This window comes from Fusarium pseudograminearum, chromosome 3 (assembly GCF_000303195.2).
Source record: "Fusarium pseudograminearum CS3096 chromosome 3, whole genome shotgun sequence".
In the NCBI taxonomy this organism is placed as follows: Eukaryota; Fungi; Ascomycota; class Sordariomycetes; order Hypocreales; family Nectriaceae; genus Fusarium; species Fusarium pseudograminearum.
In genome coordinates this window covers 7,460,057-7,481,530 of record NC_031953.1, presented here as the reverse complement: position 1 = coordinate 7,481,530, position 21,474 = coordinate 7,460,057, and the positions used below count along the sequence as shown (strand labels likewise).

General features: G+C 48.5%; 6 protein-coding genes across 6 annotated transcripts; 5 read left to right on the top strand and 1 right to left on the bottom strand.

Annotated features, from left to right (window-relative positions):
* Positions 1–2,399: 2,399 nt before the first annotated feature.
* FPSE_03286 (uncharacterized protein) lies at positions 2,400–3,788 on the top strand (the record flags this gene model as incomplete). The annotated part of the gene is made up of 1 exon (XM_009256405.1): positions 2,400–3,788. One exon carries the CDS (start codon positions 2,400–2,402, stop codon positions 3,786–3,788), a length of 1,389 nt encoding a protein of 462 aa, XP_009254680.1.
* A 1,348-nt stretch (positions 3,789–5,136) lies between these two features.
* Positions 5,137–8,136, top strand: FPSE_03287 (uncharacterized protein; the record flags this gene model as incomplete). The annotated part of the gene is made up of 4 exons (XM_009256406.1): positions 5,137–5,236; positions 5,294–5,372; positions 5,426–6,284; positions 6,943–8,136. The coding sequence occupies 4 exons, from the start codon at positions 5,137–5,139 to the stop codon at positions 8,134–8,136; spliced, it is 2,232 nt and encodes a 743-aa protein (XP_009254681.1).
* Positions 8,137–8,899: 763 nt separating this feature from the next.
* FPSE_03288 (uncharacterized protein) lies at positions 8,900–10,084 on the top strand (the record flags this gene model as incomplete). The annotated part of the gene is made up of 2 exons (XM_009256407.1): positions 8,900–9,384; positions 9,436–10,084. The coding sequence occupies 2 exons, from the start codon at positions 8,900–8,902 to the stop codon at positions 10,082–10,084; spliced, it is 1,134 nt and encodes a 377-aa protein (XP_009254682.1).
* Positions 10,085–11,012: 928 nt separating this feature from the next.
* Positions 11,013–11,961, top strand: FPSE_03289 (uncharacterized protein; the record flags this gene model as incomplete). The annotated part of the gene is made up of 2 exons (XM_009256408.1): positions 11,013–11,186; positions 11,242–11,961. The coding sequence occupies 2 exons, from the start codon at positions 11,013–11,015 to the stop codon at positions 11,959–11,961; spliced, it is 894 nt and encodes a 297-aa protein (XP_009254683.1).
* A 168-nt stretch (positions 11,962–12,129) lies between these two features.
* Positions 12,130–14,403, bottom strand: FPSE_03290 (uncharacterized protein; the record flags this gene model as incomplete). The annotated part of the gene is made up of 7 exons (XM_009256409.1): positions 12,130–12,504; positions 12,553–12,833; positions 12,886–13,170; positions 13,221–13,365; positions 13,415–13,467; positions 13,519–14,023; positions 14,074–14,403. The coding sequence occupies 7 exons, from the start codon at positions 14,401–14,403 to the stop codon at positions 12,130–12,132; spliced, it is 1,974 nt and encodes a 657-aa protein (XP_009254684.1).
* Positions 14,404–15,974: 1,571 nt separating this feature from the next.
* FPSE_03291 (uncharacterized protein) lies at positions 15,975–20,999 on the top strand (the record flags this gene model as incomplete). The annotated part of the gene is made up of 5 exons (XM_009256410.1): positions 15,975–16,136; positions 16,191–16,231; positions 16,282–17,051; positions 17,103–17,394; positions 17,447–20,999. 5 exons carry the CDS (start codon positions 15,975–15,977, stop codon positions 20,997–20,999), a joined length of 4,818 nt encoding a protein of 1,605 aa, XP_009254685.1.
* Between the last annotated feature and the right edge of the window lie 475 nt (positions 21,000–21,474).

Sequence of the window (21,474 nt, the reverse complement as noted above, 5' to 3'; positions counted from 1 at the left end):
GATCTACAATCTTGTGTCTAGAACTCGGTTAACACAAACAGTAATCATTTTTCCACCATGGCCTCTAACCTGTAACTCCGGCTTTTGTCGGAAACACTACAATGTTGTGTTTTCATACACTATTGGTTTCTCAAACACAGAGACAACCACAAACGGATAACTCCGTGTGCTATTACGCCGCTTGGATACCATCAGGTCCACAGTGGCTTAGAATCAACCGAGAAACGACGAAGATCCCCCACATGCCGTTGAAAGACACAATTCTCCGAACGCGTCGAACCATAAATAGTGCCAAAGCTTTCTTAGTGTCACGCTAACGATGATGCACTGGGACAATTTGCCAAAACTTTACAGCGGTCAAGTGTATATACAATCGTGCATGGTGGTGACGCTTGGTAGAATAGTGAGGCGTTGAGGCCAAGACGTGAGCTTGACGCATTGATATCACTGAATGTGTTGAGTGCTACATATAGATTTGTCTTTGCATAACTCTGTGCATAACTCGTGGCCAGATGACAATTATTTTGCAATGTCTATCTAATCTGGTGTTGTGTGATATGATGAATGTGAGCAACCTTCAAAGACGCAATGGCCTCAGTACGATATTGCAGAATGACTGCGGGATCTTGCCATGCTGTCTTCTTTACATAAAGCTGCGTTATGCTGTGTCAGTGTGAGTACCGCGTCGTCGACTACGCGGCTGTGCATTGGCGTTTATTGATCCACAACTACCGAAACAACTATTGTTTCAGACGTCATTGTCAGCCCAAGCTAGTCTAGAACAATCTTGTCGACATGCATATCGGTACGAGTATAGGGTAACGTGGATTATTCTAAACTTCACTTCACAATGTTGCCCTTAATTGTGTTTCTTTATGCGTGTTCATGTTTTTGTTTTTAGACTGATGACTCTACGGATTACAGTCAAGTAACGTAACCGGTCTGGCGTTTCGCATCATAAGACAAAAGACTTGTAGTTTCGTCGTGAGCAGCTGTTAGATCACCACTCTTACTTAACCCAGAAACATTTCCTTGCCAACATATCGTCTGAGACCCTTGTTGATCTTCAGCTCTAGCTGAAAGATTTTCCAGAAGTCTGGACGATGCAACCGTGCTCCCATCGAAAAGGGGTGTTTTGTTTCTCTCGCCCGGAAGATTAAACTTTCCCTGGCCACATCCCGATCTTGCATTAGGCGAGTTAAGGTTGCTTCATTGGACCATGGCCCACATCTTACTACTAAAGTTACGTCGACTTACATCCGATACCCGCATCACTGAACGCCTTGACGTGATTGGTTCAGTGGGGCAGACACAGAGGAGAGATACACGTTCCTGGCGGTAAGGAGAAATAGCCCTGCGGCTTAATATCATCTTCACAACCACATTATCGACGGAGGGCTTCAAGTTTACTAGAGCAGTATTGGAATAGCTCCGCAGGACCTTACGATAGATTGACCAATTTCGAAATGTCCAGGGGATTCCAGACTCACAATGGACCTCACTTCATGAAGCCATCCATTACAGAAAGGGGACATGGGAAGATGCGGGATTCAAGGATCCTCTGTAGTGGCCTCCAACAGATACTTCACCGCGTCACTTGGAGTATGTGGTGAGATTTTAGCACAGCACATGTCTAGCAGTGCACTTGAACGCGCCTCCCTACGTACATCTGGCACTGAGCGCAGCGGCGTTAATGTACATGGGAGCTGTCCTGACTTGGAGTGCCAGCAATCTTACCGCGTCCGCATTACAGTCAAGACGTATTATCAAGATGGAAAACGCGCGAACAAAGCGCAAGAACAAGTGGATTCATGATAGATCATGCGAATATGCTTCTGCTTTGCAAGATAATTCCATGATACGTATTCATCATAGCAGTGTCTCACTTGTCTGGGTGACGATATCGGGTTTGTCTCCGTGCTCGTCGACTCGTCCATGAGCGACTCTAGATGTCATCAGATTTCAATCTCGGTACACGCATCCTATCCGGTTCATCTTTAGACGTGCTCAAAGCACAAATGCTGCGAAATGTTTGCGAACTGTTGCCCATTTCCCACATCACGAGCTGTAGTCCTGTCCTTTTGTCGTTGAAGAGGGTCTCACGATCTTAGTTCGCAAACTATCGATTTCATATTCATGCATGACTTTAGTGTCGTGATTCTTTACGTGCTAAGTAGTGTCTAAGACGCGTCACCAACGGCACATTTCCACAAACAGCCTTCACGAACTCAGACTGACAACGGAATGCCTTCACGATAAATACTGCCTGCACTTCCACACATTCAGAACTTTCTCATCATCGCAACAAACACTCTCATTAACATTCACTCACACTCTTTCATCAACTTTCATTCATTTCCATACCTTCACTCGTTTCATCAACACCAAACTCAATCAACATGAAGACCTCTATTGCCATCATTTCTGCTTCCGTGGCTTCTGTCATGGCCGGCCCCTTCCCCATCAGCACCAAGCAATGCAACGTTGTCCCCAGCGCTGCTGTCAACGGCAAAGTCCATCCTTACCATAACGGCAAGGCTGACACTGCAGTTGACTGCCAGACCGACTGTGCTTCTGATGATTCCTGCCAGAGCTTTGCTTTTGGTCTTATCAAGGGGGCTCACCAGCCCAGCTGCCTTCTTTTTGAGGTGTCTGCTGCCAAGGTGCCTGCTCGCAACGATGGTCTGCACGTCTTTGACAAGGAGTGTGCTGCTGATCGTGTGCCTACTTCGGCTCCTACCACTGCTCAGCCTTGGGGAACTGTTCCCAAGAAGGTCCTCGTGCGCCGAGCTACGCAGTGCAACTGTGCTGCTACTGGCTCTGCGGACAACAGTGTTCAGCCTTTCAAGACCACTACTGCGGCTACTGCAAAGGACTGCCAGGCTCTTGCTGAGGCTGACACTTCTTGCTTGAGCTTCCTCTATGGTCTCTCTGGTGACCCCAAGTCTCCTGTCTGCAAGCTCTACAAGGTCGCGGCCTCCAAGATCCCTGCTCGCAGCGACAGCCTCTTTATCTTTGACAAGGGATGCTCCTCCAAGCAGGTCCCCACCACCGCTCCTACCGAAGATGCTCCTCGTGGTCTTGTCTCTGTATCCGTCAAGGTCACCAAGGGTGACAACAAGAACGAGTATCAGGACACCAAGGCTAAGTCTTCCAAGAACGATGAGCACAAGGAAGTCGCAAAGGCCAAGAGTACCAAGGTCCAGATCTCTCAACCCAAGGCTACCAAGGTCAACAAGAGTGAGAAGAACAAGGTCCAGTATGCTGTACTTGAGGTCACTGAACATGCTGTGAGCCCCAAGCTCAAGTCTACCAAGACTTTGATTTCGAAGCCTAAGGCCACTAAGGTCGCCAAGGTTGAGAACGGAAAGGATCAGTACGCTCAGCCCACCAAGGTTTCCAACCCTAAGACCAAGGTAACCAAGATCGCTGAGGTTGAAAACAAGAACGAGACTCAGGACAACAAGGCCAAGGACACTGAGTCCAAGGGCACCAAGGCTGAGGATACCAAGGCCAAGGCTGAGGGCAAGAAGCAGGCCAAGGCTACCAAGGTCCAGGGCAAGCAGTATCAGGCCACCAAGATCGCCGAGATTGAGAGCAACAAGGGCAGCAAGGGTCAGGGTACCAACAACAACGACGCCAAGGTCGACAGCCCCAAGACTCTGGTTACCAAGGTTCGCAACAACGAGCAACAGGCAACCCAGGCTGCCAAGGCTGACGGCAAGAAGTCTGAGTGCAAGACTACCAAGACTTCCAATGCCCAGCCCAAGGTCACCCAGGCTTACTAGAAGTCATTTGGTATGGAAGAGCAATGGCTTGCCTGAGGTCATCTTTACATTGGTTCAACCATGTTTTCTTTTACCTACCAAGAACTATCGATTTGTTTCCCTTTGATACTTCGCACTTTGTCTCTCATGATTGGGATTACACCACGCCCAATCGAGTCAATCACCTTTCTTTCTTATCTATCTGTTTCATATTTTATATTTGTATCTCAATTCCATAGATTTGAATCATGTAGACTCTAATTAACATATATGCTCTTTTGATATCGCAACTGGGCATTCCGCACTACACCATTCAATTAAATGTGTTTCTATTTTATTTTGTTCCGTGATCTATAAGCCGGAGCCGCAGGGCTCTTAGTATGGTAATGATAGTCAATCAAGAATCCATCCGGATGAACAACTCTACATATCACATCACGATTTTGTTAATGACTGATGTTATGAACATCTTTTTTCGCTCGCTGATTAATGCATTCGCTCCTCGGGGTTTGCAGAAGAAGTACTGGCGCTTCAACTTCGGTGACGGCCTTCCTGACTGGGTGAAAGAGGATGGCGTTGGCAAATGTGTGTTCCTTGCGAAGCGGGAGGAAAATGACCTGGGAAATCTTGATTATGTGAGAATGACCAAGATGACAGAAACTCGGGTCGAGAACTATATGAATGAGCCTGACTTCAAAATACTACTTGCAGAGTGTGCGGCTGCTCTTAAGCTTTAGTCATCATCTCATGGCTACGAGAGACTCAATGCTGGAACTTGCCAATTATCGTACTTGAAGCTTGGAGGCCGGATTCGTCAGTGTTCAATTGCTTTTAACTCTATCTTGCCGAATTATTCAATGCACTCTCTATGGCAGTTCATTTCGTGGCGGAGATTGCTCATACAGTGATGATGGTCTTGTTTGAGGATCTCGTGATGGTTTCGAATTTCTCCGCAGCTGATATAGAGCGGTGGAAAGTGCATTGATGATCGCGATGTTCTAGACTATACGAATTGTTCCTGAAGGGTATTTTCGACACAAGCTATTAAGTCCAGACCCTTTATTTGTTGGTAAGGTCTGTGAGTACCCTGTATTGCGCTGTTCAATAGCGCACCAGGAGTGGAAATTCTCGTTTATTACCATGACATGATTGGACAGGAAGTCAATCTAGACACTGAGAACCCTGAAGCGAATTCAATACGCCCCATCTTTAAATCAATAGTGTTGAAAACATGTCAGCTCAGCAAGTCACGATGTGCAGGGGAGACTTCAGCTCATGTTATTTAATAACTTCTCCTATTGCTGTGTCTCTACTGTTCGTATTTTCCACCAACTCTCCTGCGGGCTAAGGATTATCTGAGTTTGCAAAGATGAAGTTCCTCAGTATCCTCAGCTTGGGCATGATTGCCACGGCTGTTGATGCAGCTTATCCCAACCCTGGCAATGGCCCCGCGGATGCTTGCTATACTGGTACGTTACCCCAACTGTCGACTTGATGGAATTTGCCAACAAAACGCTCCGCGTTAGCTGTTGCGAAGCCCAACAACAAGCAACGCACTAGCGACTGCAAGTCATTTCTTCTTACAACGGTAACTCCCAAGAAGTCGTAAGATACCTCAATTAATCTTGTTGCTATAAAGACTAATGAACAATTTATAGCACCATTTACAAGACAACTACAATCACCAGAAAGACCCCGACCGTTACCAAGTCAATCACTGTCACCAGCACCTTGTCCGCAATCGCCACCAGTATTAGTTCTGTCGTACAGACTGTCACGGACAACATCGTCGTTACGCGAACCGTCGATCATACCAAGACCGTGACAGAGCAGACAACAACGACAATCACAACCGATGTTGCCGATCCTGCCCCGACTGTTAAGCGCAAGCGCTCTGTATCTCGTATCCCAGAATACCTAGACAACCTGTGCACCAACTCTGCTCAGTACTCGTCGGCTTGCTCCCGCATTGGGGTCACAGCTAAGACAGTCAGCGGCCCTCGCGTTACTGTCGTTTCCAAGATTGTGCGCGTCAAGATCCCGCGCGCCACCACGGTCCGAACGACTGTCAGCACCACCTGGGTCACTCAGACAGTCAAGACCACCGTCGTCTTAAAGACTTACAGTACCGAAGAAGTCACCAAGACTGTCGACGTCGTCACTGACGATGTCACCGTTGCGACAAAGACCGTCACCGAAACCACTACAAAGACAGAAGCATCCAATCCGTTGGAAACAGTCAAATTGCTTGCAGTTGGTAGCAATGACCCTGTCCTACAGGGTATCGGCTTCTCGAACCTCGAGTCCAACCAAGGAAGTAGCAGCAGCTTTTACATGACCTTCACCTCTGTTCTTTCGAATCAGCAATACACTATACACAAGGTCACTGGTGAAGTCAAGGCGCTCAATGGACCAGGCAATGCAGCCGGCCAGTTTGGTTCATACAACTTCTCTCCCGGAAGTGGTAATCCCTATGGCCCTGCCATGATACAAGCTAAAGGTGGTGTCCCGCCCTTGGTTTGTAATATTGTAGCTGGATCAGGGTTTCGATATCTTCAGTGTAAGTTTGGTAGCAATCAGGTTGCCGAGTTTTGGACATGTCAACAGCGTTTGGTACTGGTCGCTCCCGGTTATAGCTACTCATCTTGTTTTATGGGTGGCCAAAGATATATTGGCTACAAGTTATCTTATATTCGAGTAGAGTCTGCACAGATCTTTCAATAGTTCAGATGTATTATAATAGATTTTACTTATACCTGAAATGAATTTGCATTGCGCGTAGCGAATATTCACACTTAGAACTCGGATCCGTCATTTAACTGTATCGCACTGCCAGAGACAGGGATTTAGTCATCTCTCAAATACTGCTGGTACTCGACAGGTAACTCTGGTGTCATTCATGGTGTTTCTGCAGGGACCGCGAGAGTTTCGTGCAGTAATTAAGTTTGCTGCACTACAATTCAGCGATAATTGCGTCGTGTTTCGATTGGCTCGCCGATCATGTCCCATAGAAATGTCGACCCAGGCTTGTCAGCCTAGCCGGTAAGTGACTCTTCGGTCAAGTGAGACGAGGCTGAGTTGAATCCTTCGCTCCACATTCCATTATTATTTAATGCTGACCGCGTCCATTTTGCTTGCAGATTGTTTTTGCAACAATAATACACCTCAATCGCAGAAAATGCCGAAAAACAGGCCATCGCAGCAAAAACGAAACGAGGCGAAACACGAAGAATGGGCTAAAGAACGGCGCGAAAGAGAGTTGCACGAGCACGAGACTGCTAAAGCAGTAGCAGACAATGACAAACTTGAATTTGGAGCCAAGATTGATGAACTGGCCAAGATTCGAAAATGGTTCTCCGGCGACACACCAATTCTAGACCAATACCTGGGCGGATCATTGACTCTTGCAGAGACAGTAGATACCATTGCGAAACCGATAGACGTATCATACTCGAGTGCTGATTTCGGCCGAAAATATTACGAGGAGGAGATGTGCGCTCGGACACAACGCGGGTTTCACAGTCCTGAGAAAGCAATTGAGCTTTGGGGACCCGAGGAGGATTATCCAGAACCTCGAGAAGAATGGGATCCATTAAAGTCCACTGAATCGCAACTATGGGTCCTATGGTTTTCGATTCTTCACGCAGCGAAACGTATTACCTTTACAGATGAAGCGCAACAACAGAAACTAGTTGATCTGGTCAAAGCCTTCAAAGAGCGTCCCAATCCACCGCCACCTGAACCAATGACGATCCCATTAAAAAGAAGTTGGATTTGGGAGTCTGGTACACTGTGGACGGATTTAACTGTTCTGGGTATCTCGGTTTCAGAGACCTTCAACGATGTGTGCGGTTGCGGAGCAGGTTGGCTTTGGCCAGAACAGCGGGCCTGCGAAAATCTTTACGCTTTCATGGCTAGACTCACCTCTGAAGGAATCAACCTCGCCAGAATCGGACTATCATGTGTCAATGCACTGGAGCAAACTCCCTTCCCAGGATACAGGACATTCCCCGCGCCGCCTATCAGCGAAGTACTCAGTTATGACGTGACTTGTGCGGCGCTTTGGACTATCATCGCTGGCAAGGAAGTCTATAGTGTATATTCAGACACTCGGGATGAAAGGGATATACAAGTGGTGGACAGAATTATCGGTTTGAGAGACAACAAGTTACCTTGGAAAAGGTCATTGAACAAGTACAAGGGACGGGCACGCTGGGAAACTGCACGGAAGGAATTTGCGCGACGACGGTTTGAAGAGGAATCAAGAAACGAGGAATTATCGGCAGAAGTTCGCGAGTTGGCAGCGAAGGCTGCGCAGGCGATGATTCCATTAATCTGGCTTCAAGGACAAAAGACTGATAAAGAATAGTTTGTGAGAAAAGGGCTCGTTTTTTATTCTTCACTGTGGCAGGTTTCCTTAAATTATTAAAATCTATATAAGATCAAACCACCCATGAGTAGCTTCCCATGACTATTGTAATCTCAAAGCAGGTTCCATAAATATCTCATCTTGTCTTATCGCCATGTAATAAAAAGCAAAGCTGAACGCAAGTGGCTTGCGTATCAAGCCCCGGTCTGACAGCATTTGATACACCGACATATCAATTGGCTCACAATATGAGGCCCTCTACGCTTTGACGCTGCATACTTCGTCATATTTGCTGACTGGGAATGCGAAATCTCGATTAGCATTCTCTGAAGCTGCCTTTCCCAACGAAGTAGCATTGTCTCAAACCTGCGTCCTGTAGCACGGACTCACCGAAGCTGATGTAGATCATTCAGATATCACTTTTTATAACCATCCGTGCACAATTCAGCCTCTGATAACAAGTTGCTTCCCATTAGATTGGAGACGGGATCTGCAAGGTTGTACCCGCAACTAGCCTGTAGTTGCATATTCGAGGCTGGCTAAGGTACAGCTCAGCTCCCCTCATCCTTGGTTTCGCCATGACAGTAATCCTGAAGGGGACAAGGCCAACTGCAGGAAGCAATAGTTTGAGGATAGTCTCAGTTGTGACGTCGCATCGTTAAAACTTTCGGAAGAAGGTCCTGGGACGGCAAGTGTATATCAAGAAGACTCCTCATCGCTTTCACTTTGCAATCAATTAGTCCCTCATCAATTCATCTTTACAATGGTTTATCAAGCAATCACAAGACATCCCAACGGGAAGCGCCTCCTTGCCCTCGATGGAGGTGGTGTCCGAGGAATCATGGGTCTCGTTATCCTCAAAGAGCTCATGCACCGTGTCCAAAAGCGCAAAAACCTCCCCACGATTCCCCGCCCATCCGATTATTTCGAACTTGCCGGCGGCACAAGTACTGGCGGTATCATGGGTATCATGCTCTTCCGACTACGTATGAGCGTAGACGACACCATCACAGAATATGACAGAATTGCCAAGAGCATCTTCAGTCCCAAGTTCTGGGGTTATGACATTAGCTGGCTGCCTGGTGCAAAAGGCATCAACAACAGCAAGGCCTTGGTTCAGGACAGTCGTTTCGACGCATTGTCTATGAGCAAAGCTATCGATGAGGTCGTGGAAAAGTATGGTCTTGATGACAATGATAAAAAGCTCAAGGGAAATGCCCCTCTTGTGCATGATGGAGGTGCGCGAATGTGAGTAGCACCGATCATAAACTACTCTCTAGATATTTCTAACGATATTAGGTTCTGTTGCACCACTGCTCAAAACAGAGCCGAGTCTATGTTGATGCGATCGTACAGAGACAGCACAATCTATTCCAAATCCAAGGTCAACGACGCTCTTCTCAAGCACGGCGACAAGCTCACTATTAGCATCGCTGCTCGTGCTACATCCGCCGCGCCGACCTTTTTTCCCGAAGTCAAGTTCCCCGAAGACAAGCCCGACCTTTTATTCTGGGATGGTGGTCTTCTGAACAACAACCCCATCGACCAACTCTGGTACTCACGTTTTGAGCTCGTTGACCCTTCAGAGCCCGCTCCTTCGATCTCTTGTGTTATCAGCTTGGGTACCGGCTACGTCAGTCCCGGCAAGGCTAAGCCATCATGGATTAAGGTCGTCGGCGTCGCATCAAAGGTCATGGACTTTGCGACCAACACCAATGCCAAGGGCAAGGACTTTTCACGACACATGAAGCATTTGAATGCAAGGGAGGAGCATAAGGATACAAAGTATATCCGTTTCAACCCTTATATGAAGGAGGAGATTGGCTTGGATGATTACACAAGAATGGAGGAATTGAAGGAACTTGCCAGGAAGACTATGGCTGATCCAAACGAGACGAACCAATACTGGATTGAGCAAGCTGTTGATGCTATTTGCGATACTAAGTAGCGAGAGTAGTATAACTAAGAGTGGCAATAAAGAACAGTTGCTCAAGCAAGCGAGAATGAGCCTCATATGTCCTGACTTGCCCAGTTTAGATACTACTGACCATCGGCGGGTTGTCAATGCTAAGCAAAGTTCCGCTGAGACAAAGATGACAACGTACAAAAAGGCATTCTTGCCGTAGCGATTTTCATCATGATCATCAGGTTGTCCAGCGGTGGTATGACGTATCCTTGTTGTCAGATCATCAGGGCCTTGTAGGGCCGATTCGGTTACCGGTTAAGTTGATTGTTTCTCGAGAGCAATAAGTCCTTGGCGGAAAGATGAAAGAGGAATTGATATGAAACACGATGTTAAGCTAAGCTAGGATGAACTTGGCAGGCCTCGATTGATTGACAACAGGAAGTTCTGTTCTCTCACAGTAGTCAATGGCTTCGTGCAAAGACCCCCCTGTCTCCTGCTTAAGCGGGATTAGGATATGCAAGATATCGTGTCTGTCATAAGTCAATTGACAGGTTCTGATCATGGTGGTTGCGGAGTATGATCTTCCGTCTCTGGATTTATCCGTAACTATACAGACTAGCCCGGGTTGCGGGGTAATACAACTATAATAACCTAGGGCTACTCGAAATGAAACAAACGAAATATTACAGTACCACTTTATTTATCCGTATGCAACGCTATTGATCGTTGGTCAATAAACGACATATACTTGGAACAATTGTCCAAGTTCCCAATGGAACAGATGCGGGGTCCTTTTGCGGACGACCTGCCTCCGGAAATCTCACGGTATTTAATATCGGTACTTGAAACTCGCCTCACTTGAAGCTATAGCGATGACAGGCATGGAGTATATAACGAGCATCAGTATCTGTCAAAGAAGAGAAGGACAAGCACAGACTCCACTTCAATCATCAGAAACAGAGTATCCACCATGCTTGACTTTCTCTCCCCGCGAAAGCTGTTGACCCAGCTCACCCTGGGCGCCGGCCTCGTTGCGGCTCAGCTCCAGACTATCAGCAACTTCGGACCAACCTATGACACCCGTCTGGTTATGCAGGCCTATGTCCCGAGTAACCTTCCCGCCAACCCAGCAGTGATGGTCGCTGTAAGTAACAACAATGATCACGGTATACTAAGCACCAAGTTAACACAGAACTCAGCTCCACGCTTGTGGTGGTACTGGACCTGGCTATTTCCAGCAGACCAAGTACAAGTCTCTCGCCGACTCCCGTGGCGTCATTCTCATCTTCCCATCTTCGCCCAAGGACTCTAACTGCTGGGATGTCGCCAGCACCAAGACCCTCAAGCACGGTGGCCAGGGCGACAGCCAGGTCATTGTCAGCATGGTTGACTATGCCATCAACACGTGGAAGGCCGATCGCAACAAGGTTTTCGTCACTGGTACCAGCTCCGGATGTATGATGACTAATGTCCTCGCCGCGACATACCCCGACCGCTTCGCTGCTGCCACCTGCTACTCGGGCGTTGCCGCCGGATGCATGGCCGGATCACCTGGATCCAGCCCTATCAGCTCTGACCGTAAATGCTCTGACGGAAAGATCGTCAAGTCAGGACAAGAGTGGGCCAACCAGGTCAAGGCTATGTACCCTGGCTACAGCGGCTCTTACCCTCGATTCAAGACCTGGCACGGTACCGCCGACTATCTGGTTACTTATCAGAACTTGCAGGAGCAGATCAAGGAGTGGTCTACACTTCATGGCGTTTCTCTTGCCAGCAGCCAGCAGAACACTCCTCAGCCTAACTACACCACCATGATCTACGGAGACGGAACTAAGTTTGTCGCTGTTTCTGCTGCTGGAGTTGGACATGTTGTACCTACCCACGAAGACGACGACTTTAAGTGGTTCCGTCTTACTTAAGTGGATGTTACCGAAGGACTAGCAAAAGGGGATAGTTTGAGGGGACACGAGTTATGACGGCCTATTTGATGATATGAGAATGATACTTGAGAAGCACAGCTTGTTGATGTAAATTACCAAACAATATAACCTTCTTTCGATTCTGGCAGCGGAATGCCTTCCTATGAACTAAATTCCTGAATCATCCTGAAATACTTCTGCGTTCCAATGATTGCTCTTATTTCCAAACCAATCATTCCATTTCTCGCAAACTCTCTCCACTTCCTTCATCCTATCATTATTCATCATCCACTTGAGTCTTTCCTGCTGTTCAAGGATTTGAATGGCTAGACCACTTGACGCATGCCACGCGATGTGACAATGGAACAACCATGATCCTGGGTTATCCGCCTTAAACGCGACAACGAGATAGCCGCCTGCTGGAATGAGCGCCACGTCACGTCGTGGCGGGTTGTCCCATTTGAGCTTAACCTTTCCTGTGTCAAGGTCGGTAAAATTGGTTCCTTGGGCCAGTAGTGCAAAGTCATGGCCGTGGAGGTGAAGCTGCAATATGTTCAGTAGTGGTTCTGTAATAACATCAGGTTTACTTACTGGATGAGCCACTGGCGCAAATACTCTATCAGGTTTGTTGACCAGCGGGGCTGGGGGTGCAGTGATGGCAATGTAGACCCATTCATCCTTCTTTGAGTCTGGAACTACAAGATCGACAGCATAGTTGGGGTCCCAAGTATCATTATTGAGATTGAGAATGGTGGGGTTGGAAAAGTTAAGCCACAGTGGGTTTTCGCCAAACGCCCACCATTGGAAACCGTCGCCCTTTTCTGGTCTGTCTTTGTACTTCTTGAGACCAATGTCGAACTGGGCTTTTTCGTCTATTTCTGGTTAGACAACCTCTTCTCTCTTTCCAAGATCAATAATACTCACAGTCCAACTCGACGGGCTTGACCTTCCAAGGAAAGATTGGCTTCAGCATAGTATAATTCTCGTCACGACATGCTGTGACGTAAGGAGTACGGAATGTTGTGGGCACCAAGGTACTAGAAGCGTTGTATCGAAGAATACCTTGTCGCTCGTCAGGCTCATTACCAGCCTCAAAAGCCTTGCATCCATCTGCGCCTACTGTGCGGATCCAATAGTTTCCGTCAGGCGAGGCAGGGAGGACACTAGTGTTGGTTGGAGTTGCATCGAGTACAATGTGGTAGCGTTGGCCTATTCGTAGTCAGCCTCGTTGAGTCTTGAACCTAACTCGCGTCACTTACCAATTCCAATCACAATGTGATTTACTTCGTATGGGTGGATGGGGACAAAGTCTGTGGACATGACGGTGAAGTTGTGGTTGTCGATGCTGAAAATCCATGTTGTGTCTACTGAGGTGTTAATAACGCGAAGGATGTACCTTTTGCCCTGTAAATTGTTAGTATTCGTCTTGGGATGCGTTGTGGACGACGCTCACCTTGGTAACTGTCATGTTGAATCGTTCACGTGGGAAGCTGCCCGCGAAATTACCTGCAACAGTATTAGTCGTGACAAAAGTCAATAATGGCACATGATACATACCAACGCCGTTGATAAGAACGCCATTCATCATGGGTCTGGTCGGACTGTTCGGCACAAGTTCTCTCTGCCAACTCTGAAATGCACTTCGATGACTCCAATCAGTAATGAGAATCGGATCTCTGCCCTCATCCCAATTCGCACTAGAAGGTCCATAAATGGTAATTGGTCCAGCTAGTCCATCCGCATACTGCAGCGAGTAGTGGCTGTGATACCAAGACGTTCCATACTGCACCGCGCGGAAGGTATATGTGAAGCTATCGCCAGGTGCAATGGGACATTGGGTGACGCCATTCACACCGTCCATCTCGAATGACTCTAGTTGGCGAAGGCCATGCCAGTGGATAGTCGTGCCATTGTAAGCGAGATTGTTGTGGACGGTTACCTTGATGATGTCGCCCCAGCATGCCTGGATCCAAGGGCCGGGGTATTGGTTGTTAAAGACTTTACCGTATGGATTATTGACACCATCGCCATTGATGTCTTGGTTGGTCACGTTGAGAGTGTACTGATATGATCAGTCAGGTAGATCTTACAGTGAAAAGGTAGTTTACATACCTGCCTCACGACACCCTCGGGCCAGAAGTTCTCATAGTCAGTGTTTATATCGAATACCTGATCATATGGACCCTTGAGCCAGCAAGAGCGGTCGTCTGCCGATGTACACTTCTCCCAGCCTTTGAGCTCAGGGTACTTGCACTGGAACTCGACGCCATCCTTATCGGGACCGTTGGGAGCTGGGAAACGGGGGTAGGGGATCTTGCCGCCCGGTGAATTGTGCGTGAAGGTCAACACATCTTGGTGGGGGCCTTTATCAGGGAGAGTTGGAGAGTGGAAGACGGCGACGAAGGAGAATACGAACGCCTTGCAGGCATCGGCAATCCACATCCTTATGATATGAAGAGATCAAGGTCTAATAATAGTAAAGTAGTAATAAATGGCCAAGATTGAATGTCAAGACAAGTCTTGAACCAAGTTTAGAGACGCAAAATTATCAATGGATGAGGACAGGGGCAGAATTCTTTATTAATCCATCGCCTCCATCTCACCTCTTCTCTCCTACGCATGTTCTCTCATTATCGTCCATCAATACAGGTGACGCGCCACATTCAGCCGTTGTCTTACAGTTCATCGAATCAGACAAATCACACTTCACAATCACATATTATCGTGAACTATCGGATTTCTCAACCCAGTAGGTTGTCCTGAAATCAGCCTGCCATGTCCACGAGCTGCATGCAGATAACTTGCAGCGTATGAGAACTCCTGGTCTCGGAGCGGGGGTTACGCCACACATTCTTAGTTCCGAGCTGAAATTCCTTGGCTCAAGCCACAAGGTTTCAGGTAGCCGTTGTTGGTTATGTATGACGATATCGTTTGTGATCGTTGAGAAGTCCTAGAGTTCATGGCTTAACTTTAGACCTTCCGACGTGCCGTGCCGCTGTAAGCTATTGTGGGCTGAAGTTTGCATTCTTGACCGGTTCTCAGCCAGCCATGACATCAGCCCCGGGATTGCAAGTACCTTGTCAGTCATGATATTGAAATCACGTGATGATAGTATAAAGCCAAGTGAGAGAACTGAGGAAACAAAGGTGTCAAGACACGGGATAGATGATAACAGTATTATGACATGGTTACCTCTTAATTGATGATATTAGTTGTCAGGTTTTATTACTAGACTATGCAACATTGCCACAAAGATCATGACTGGTGAATGTCAATATTTTTGCGACGTCGTGTAACATTGATGATATTGTTACTCCTGTTTCAGCCATCCATCGTCGAGGACCATAAGTCTCAGAGTCACCACCTAACTTGTTACCCTTTGATGAATATTTCAGCAATAGATATCATGTAGAGAGTCTTCCATATCCATGATCACAGCTATCAGTTCTTGTTGGTAACTCCTCGTCATCACAACTATAGGGTATATCAACCCATGTCGATACGAGGCCCACCATCCCTTCAGCCAAGACAACCCAACCCTTGTCGTCCAGCTCCCAGCCAAGTCTTATTCCCACTTTCATCTCCTCTCATCCTTATCCTTATCGATAGTTTCGTATCGCCGATTAACCAATCCTTTGTCGTCACAAGACGGCTTCTCCCAGATCCGGACACACCATCGTCTCAACCTCCACATATTATGCTTAATTCCTCCTGGACGATGTAACATAATCTCGTAACCCCCATCTTGGCATGTTTCCATCTGCAACTCAACTGAAACGAGTTCATCTTTTTTCTGAAAATCTGCCATAATAATTAATGTCTCCAGACTCTCGGATGTTTTTTCTCTGTCTTCCATCCTCAACTCACTCTTTCGTTATCGCCCTGGTGGCGTGATTTTGTTTCTTTGCGTATTATTTCCCTTCTTATTGCCCTGGTGGCTATTCCCGTTAAACTTAAATCTTTTTTGTTTTATCTTGTCATTTTAAGTTTCGATTGATTCAATAACTAATAATATGTCGCGCGCTTCGTGTCCCGTTTCTGGCTCCATTGGAGCTTCATGTCCTGCTTCTAGGTCTTCGCGAGGGAGTCGCAGTCACAGTCGAAGTCAAAGCCAGAGACGAGGATGTGCCTTTTCAGGCGCAAGTCAACCCGGTGACCTCCATGCCGCCTTTGATGTATGTATTGTATTCACCCTCTCCAACTCAAACAATTACTAACTAAACACCAAGATTCCTCGAGGCGTCGATCCTGACGACTGGCTTCGAACAAGGTCCCTAACACCAACTCCACCATTGATCTTCATTGACTAACTCAGCCCAGAGAGCGAAAGTCCATCAACGAACTCCTCTACAAATCCTTCCCATCCCGCGAGACTCTCGACCGTGCCAAAACCCAACCCGAACTCGACGCCCTAAACGCAAGCGATCAATCCATTCTCGCCACAGCCCTCGGTGCACCAGGCCGTCAAGTCCTCCGTCGCGCCGAAGAGATTGGACCCCTCACTGGCTGGCGTGACGGCTACCTAAGCGTTGAGCACGGCTTTTGCCCACCCGATTACGAAGAGCCCATCGCCGCTCTCGCCAGATCTCCCGGACGTATCTGGTCTGACCTATGTGAGCGTATGCCAGGATGTTGCGCACGAGGTCGCGTCAGAGAGGCCGTCGCAAAACTGCCTCTTGTCGAAGGCACAGACGACAACATTCCCGACGATGCGCTTTGGGGAGCTGTTGTTGCGCTTGGCATGCTGTGCTCTATCTACCGATTTGAGGACAAGCATGATGGTAAGGATGGTGTCGCTGTCACTTCTGGTACATCGACGAGACCTACTTGTGAGATGGGTGACGAGTTGTGTGAAGAACTTCAAGGTATCCCCATGTGCATTGCACTTCCTTACTACCAGATCTCACGACGCATGGGCCGTACCCTACCTCATCTATCGTTCCCCGATCAAGCATCCTACAACCTCAAGATCCGCGACACAAAATCGACATATCCGTATCTGGCACGCTTCGACAATACGGATCTTCGATGGCCCATGTTCGGTGAGCGCGCAGAAGTTGCCTTTCTCAAAGGATGCGCCGATACATCGGGTGAGTCTACCCTCCCTAGTTCCATCTATTCACAGCTAACATCAATCGCAGCTTCATTCCAGCACGGTCCTGATGCCATTGCCGCTTGTCAAGAGCACGTCATGACTGGCAATGTTGAAGGTCTCCTGCACGAGATGATCCGTCTCAAGGAAATTCTTGAACGAATGCCCAATGCGTTCCACAGCATCTCACCAAACCCCAACGCTGGTGACAATTATGTTTCTGCCGACAAATGGGTTCGCTGGGGCTTGTTCTCTGCGCCTCTATCCAAGCGTTGCCCCGCTGCTTCAGGCTTGCAGTTTCCACCCTATCTCATGATGGATGCATTCCTCGGTCGCAAGACGTGAGTATCCCACCCCTCTCTATATATAATATCTGATGCTGATGCATGATAGACACAACTCCTTCCTCGGTGCTGAAGCTCTCCACCTCCGCGCTTGGCTCCCATCCAACCACCGTGCCTTCATCGCCGCCATCCAATATCACTACTCAATCCCTCAATTCGTCCAACAGTCCAACGACCCACGCCTCAAAGGTGTCCTCGAAGGCATCGTGGAAGCATACACCGGTGAACGTGGCTTCATGGGCGTACACAGGTACAAGGTCTTTGGCATTCTCGAGGTTGCTGCAAAGACAGGCCGTACCGCTACCAACGGACTTTCTGGAGCTTCAGACGCTAACAGACCATGGGAAGAGACCCACCGACAATTCTCCGACGCTATGAAAGAGCGTTTGGAACCTTTTCGAGGCAAGCTTGACTTGGAGCCGCATTCGATGAGAGGTACCTTTGAGGAGTGCAGGTACATGGGCCGAGTAGCTGGCGTGAGCTCTGTCGACAAGGATGCCAAGAGAGGGACTGCTATGGTTACCATCGACATTCGAGATACAGGCATCACCTTTTCACCTGGTGATAGAATGGCAGTCATGCCGCTCAATTCCTGGGAGGAAGTTGCAAAGATGGTTGCAGCTTTAGGTCTTGACCATCACCTCCGAGCTTCTGTTTACACCACCGGGACATGGTCGCGCTTCGCTCAGCATCTCTCTTCTATCACCCGCACTCCCAACCGTCTCAATGTCCTTGACGTCCTCCGCCGAGGTCACCTTGCACCCATCACCAAGGATCTCGCCGTCAAGGTCCACGAACTCCTCCACGCTTCCTCAAGCACCGTCTTACAAGTCCTAGCTACAGACGAGTGGCCTGTTCGTGGCTCACTTGGTGATCTCCTACAGAGAGCCATCGTCGACACGCCGAGTCACATATGGGACAAGGCCTTCAGTCTCGATGATCTGGACTGGCTCACTGAACTTGTCACTCTGGAGGTCCCAAGAACATACTCCATCTCGAGCTACAGCAATGAGCTTCTGCCGAGCACAGTTGACCTCACAATCTCTCGCTCCGAGTATGATCTTTGCTCCATGTTCGATCAGGGGGAGAGTGTTGTTAGAGCTGGTGTGTCTAGTGGCTTCTTCAACCCTGATCCTTCTGCAGGCGTGGACAGCGCGATTTTGGCCGACGATGTTCTTGTCGGCGTCTCACGACCTGTGTCATTCCAGCTTCCCATCGATGACATGGCTCCTTGCGCATACTTCGCAGGCGGTAGTGGAATCGCCCCATTTCGCAGCTTTTGGCAACACCGACTTGCGACATCCGGACTCTCTGGCGGTCGTAACCTTCTCTACCTTGGAGTTCAATCTCGCGATAAGTTCTCGTACGAATCGGAACTGCGCAAGCTTGTCAACATTGGCTTTATGGAAGTTCACCTTGCTCTCTCCCGGGACTCGAACGGGTTGGTGTACGACGATGTGCTACGCGATCTGGTGGACAAGGAGATTCCCCCGCGATACATCGACACTTTGATCATTGAGCAGGGAAGTACTGTCTGTGATATGGTCATGTCGAAGAAGCAAGGTGGTTTGGGTGGATACATGTATGTCTGCGGGTCTGTCTCCGTGTTTGACTCTGTCATGAGTGGTATTCGCAAGGCGATCTACACTTATCGCACTGCGACTATGGAGACGGTGGATAAGATCATCAACAAGGCCTTCGCTGAGCGCCGATTCATGTTGGACGTGTTCATGTCTCCACGAGCACTACCCGTCAACCTCCCCACCATCTCCCAATCCAGTCTGGCGTTGCATACTGGCCATCGCAAGGGAGGCCGTATGTGGATCGCTGTACACGGCAGCGTGTACGATGTTACGGACTTTTGTCCAATGCATCCTGGTGGTACACTCATCATCAAGTCCAACGCTGGAGTAGACTGCACCAAGTCATTCGACAACCTCGCGCACACCAACAATCCCGAGGTATCCAGTCTTCTGACGCGTTACTTCATCGGTCATCTGTCGCCCAAGCCAGACTACCGCGACAAGGATGTTTCGACACTGCACGATCTCTGGTCGGCGTATCTACGAACTACTGTCGAGACTCTTGTTGCTCATCAATTCGAGATGAATGATATTATGGGAGACACTCTCGATGCACCTTCAAAGGATGATCCCAACGGTATCACCAACATCTGGCAGCGGGAGGATCTTCCCAACATCATCGCCATCCGTACCTTTTACGGCTATCAGAGTCGTCTCTTGCAGGGCGGATTCGCTGCGTTGTTTGGCCCCAAGCTGGAGGAGCTCGTCCTGCGACTCTCATTTGTCTTTGCCAGCGCTGGAGGTCCTGGCGCTGCCTACAAGCTCCCCGATATCCTTGGAGTCATTGCTCGTGCAAAGACAAGCTCAGATGCAGCACTCATCACCAAGGAGATTAGCTCCCTTGGTGACTTCATTTGCGACCCGACAGCTCAACTCCGCTTCCAGGAGCGAGGCGTGTTTAGCTACACAGCCAAGTGCGTCCAACTCGACATTGAGCTTCTCGAAGATCTGAGACAGGAGGCTTGCAACGGCATGGATGCCTTTGACAACATCGCGTCCATGCTAGATCGTTCCGATCCCGATGCGACGCCTTTAGCTGCGCTTACTACATTATTGCTACGCACACTTGAGAAGATGGCTCATCGATTGGCCATGTTCTACGCCCAGCTTGCGCGTCTTTCGGTGTACCAGCCCGAACTGGAGCACAACCCTGCACGCACACGATGGGCATTCGTCAAGAAATGCATTCGCGACGGAACTTTCTTCGTTCTTACAAGGGAAGTTAGTACCGAGACGATGCTAGAGCAGAGCGATTTCTACAACGCATCTCAGAAGACACACTTTGATGAGGTAGTTGAACAGATCAACCATCGTATCAGCATGGCGGTGGAGGAAGAGCAACCAGAGCCTGAACCGACCAGTGTCAATGCGGTGCATCAAGAGCGCGGCAACAATTTGAGCAACACGACGACTGTGGATTCAACAGCAGAGCGACTCAACGTGGGCGCAGTATCGAGCATGTCCTCTTTTATCCAGAAGAACAAGACTGCAATCCGTCGTTTGAGTAATATGCCGAACGCATATCAATTGCAGAACCTTCAATCAGCTCTGGCATTTGACCCGAACCAGATGCTAAGTGCGCGAATGATGATGATGTCAGGCTACGCATCGACTCCCAGTGTATCATCGCGCACTTCATCACCATCCTCTCGAAGAACATCTGTAAGTCTCGGAGCATCGAGCGCTACTAGTTCAATGCCGTATTCGTCGGGAGGGGAATCACTCTTGAAGATGGAGGGATTGAACAAGCGATCGCGCACACAGAGTGTCGCTTCTTCGTCGAGACAGAGCATGAGTTTGGCGTCGTCCGTAGCAGAGAGGAGAAGTTTGAGTGTTTCTAGTTTGCGCATGTCGAGAAACATGAGCATGAATGGGATTGCAGGCGTGAATGCTTCAAGGGGGAGAAGTGAGGAGTCGGTTTCGGGACAAGGGCAGGGGACTATGAGGGAAGGGTCTGCTAGTAAGCTTTTAGCTTTGAAGTTGGGGGCTTTGGCGGAACAGAGGAGGAGCTTCTATTAGGGAAGTAGTATAATACTGGGGTTAATAGACAAAGGCAATAAATTGTGTCCGATGGAAGATGTATTTGCAGCTAAGTGTGTTCAAAGTCTGTGAAACGCTCGTCGCATTTGCCCGTGGCGATAAATGGTGTCAAACGGTACAACTCGATTTGGTTGAATTCCGAATTACTCTCGCTTCTGCTATAAATAGGTCAAGTTGTACAATTTGTCATGGAAATCGCTGTATGACAGATCATACAAAATGGTCGATATGCAGGTAGCGTGTTACGCAAAAGCCCCCATTTCCGCACATTGAACAGCATGCCTGGACACTACTTCGGATAACTGGCTCCACGATAATCGAGTTATGAACACATCACAACGCCTCTTCCAGACTATTGACTTCCCGTGCGCACGGTGTCTCGGACCAGCTGTACTACACATGCCTTAGTAGCACTTGTGGCCAATGAAACGGCCACTGGACTCATTCCCAGCAG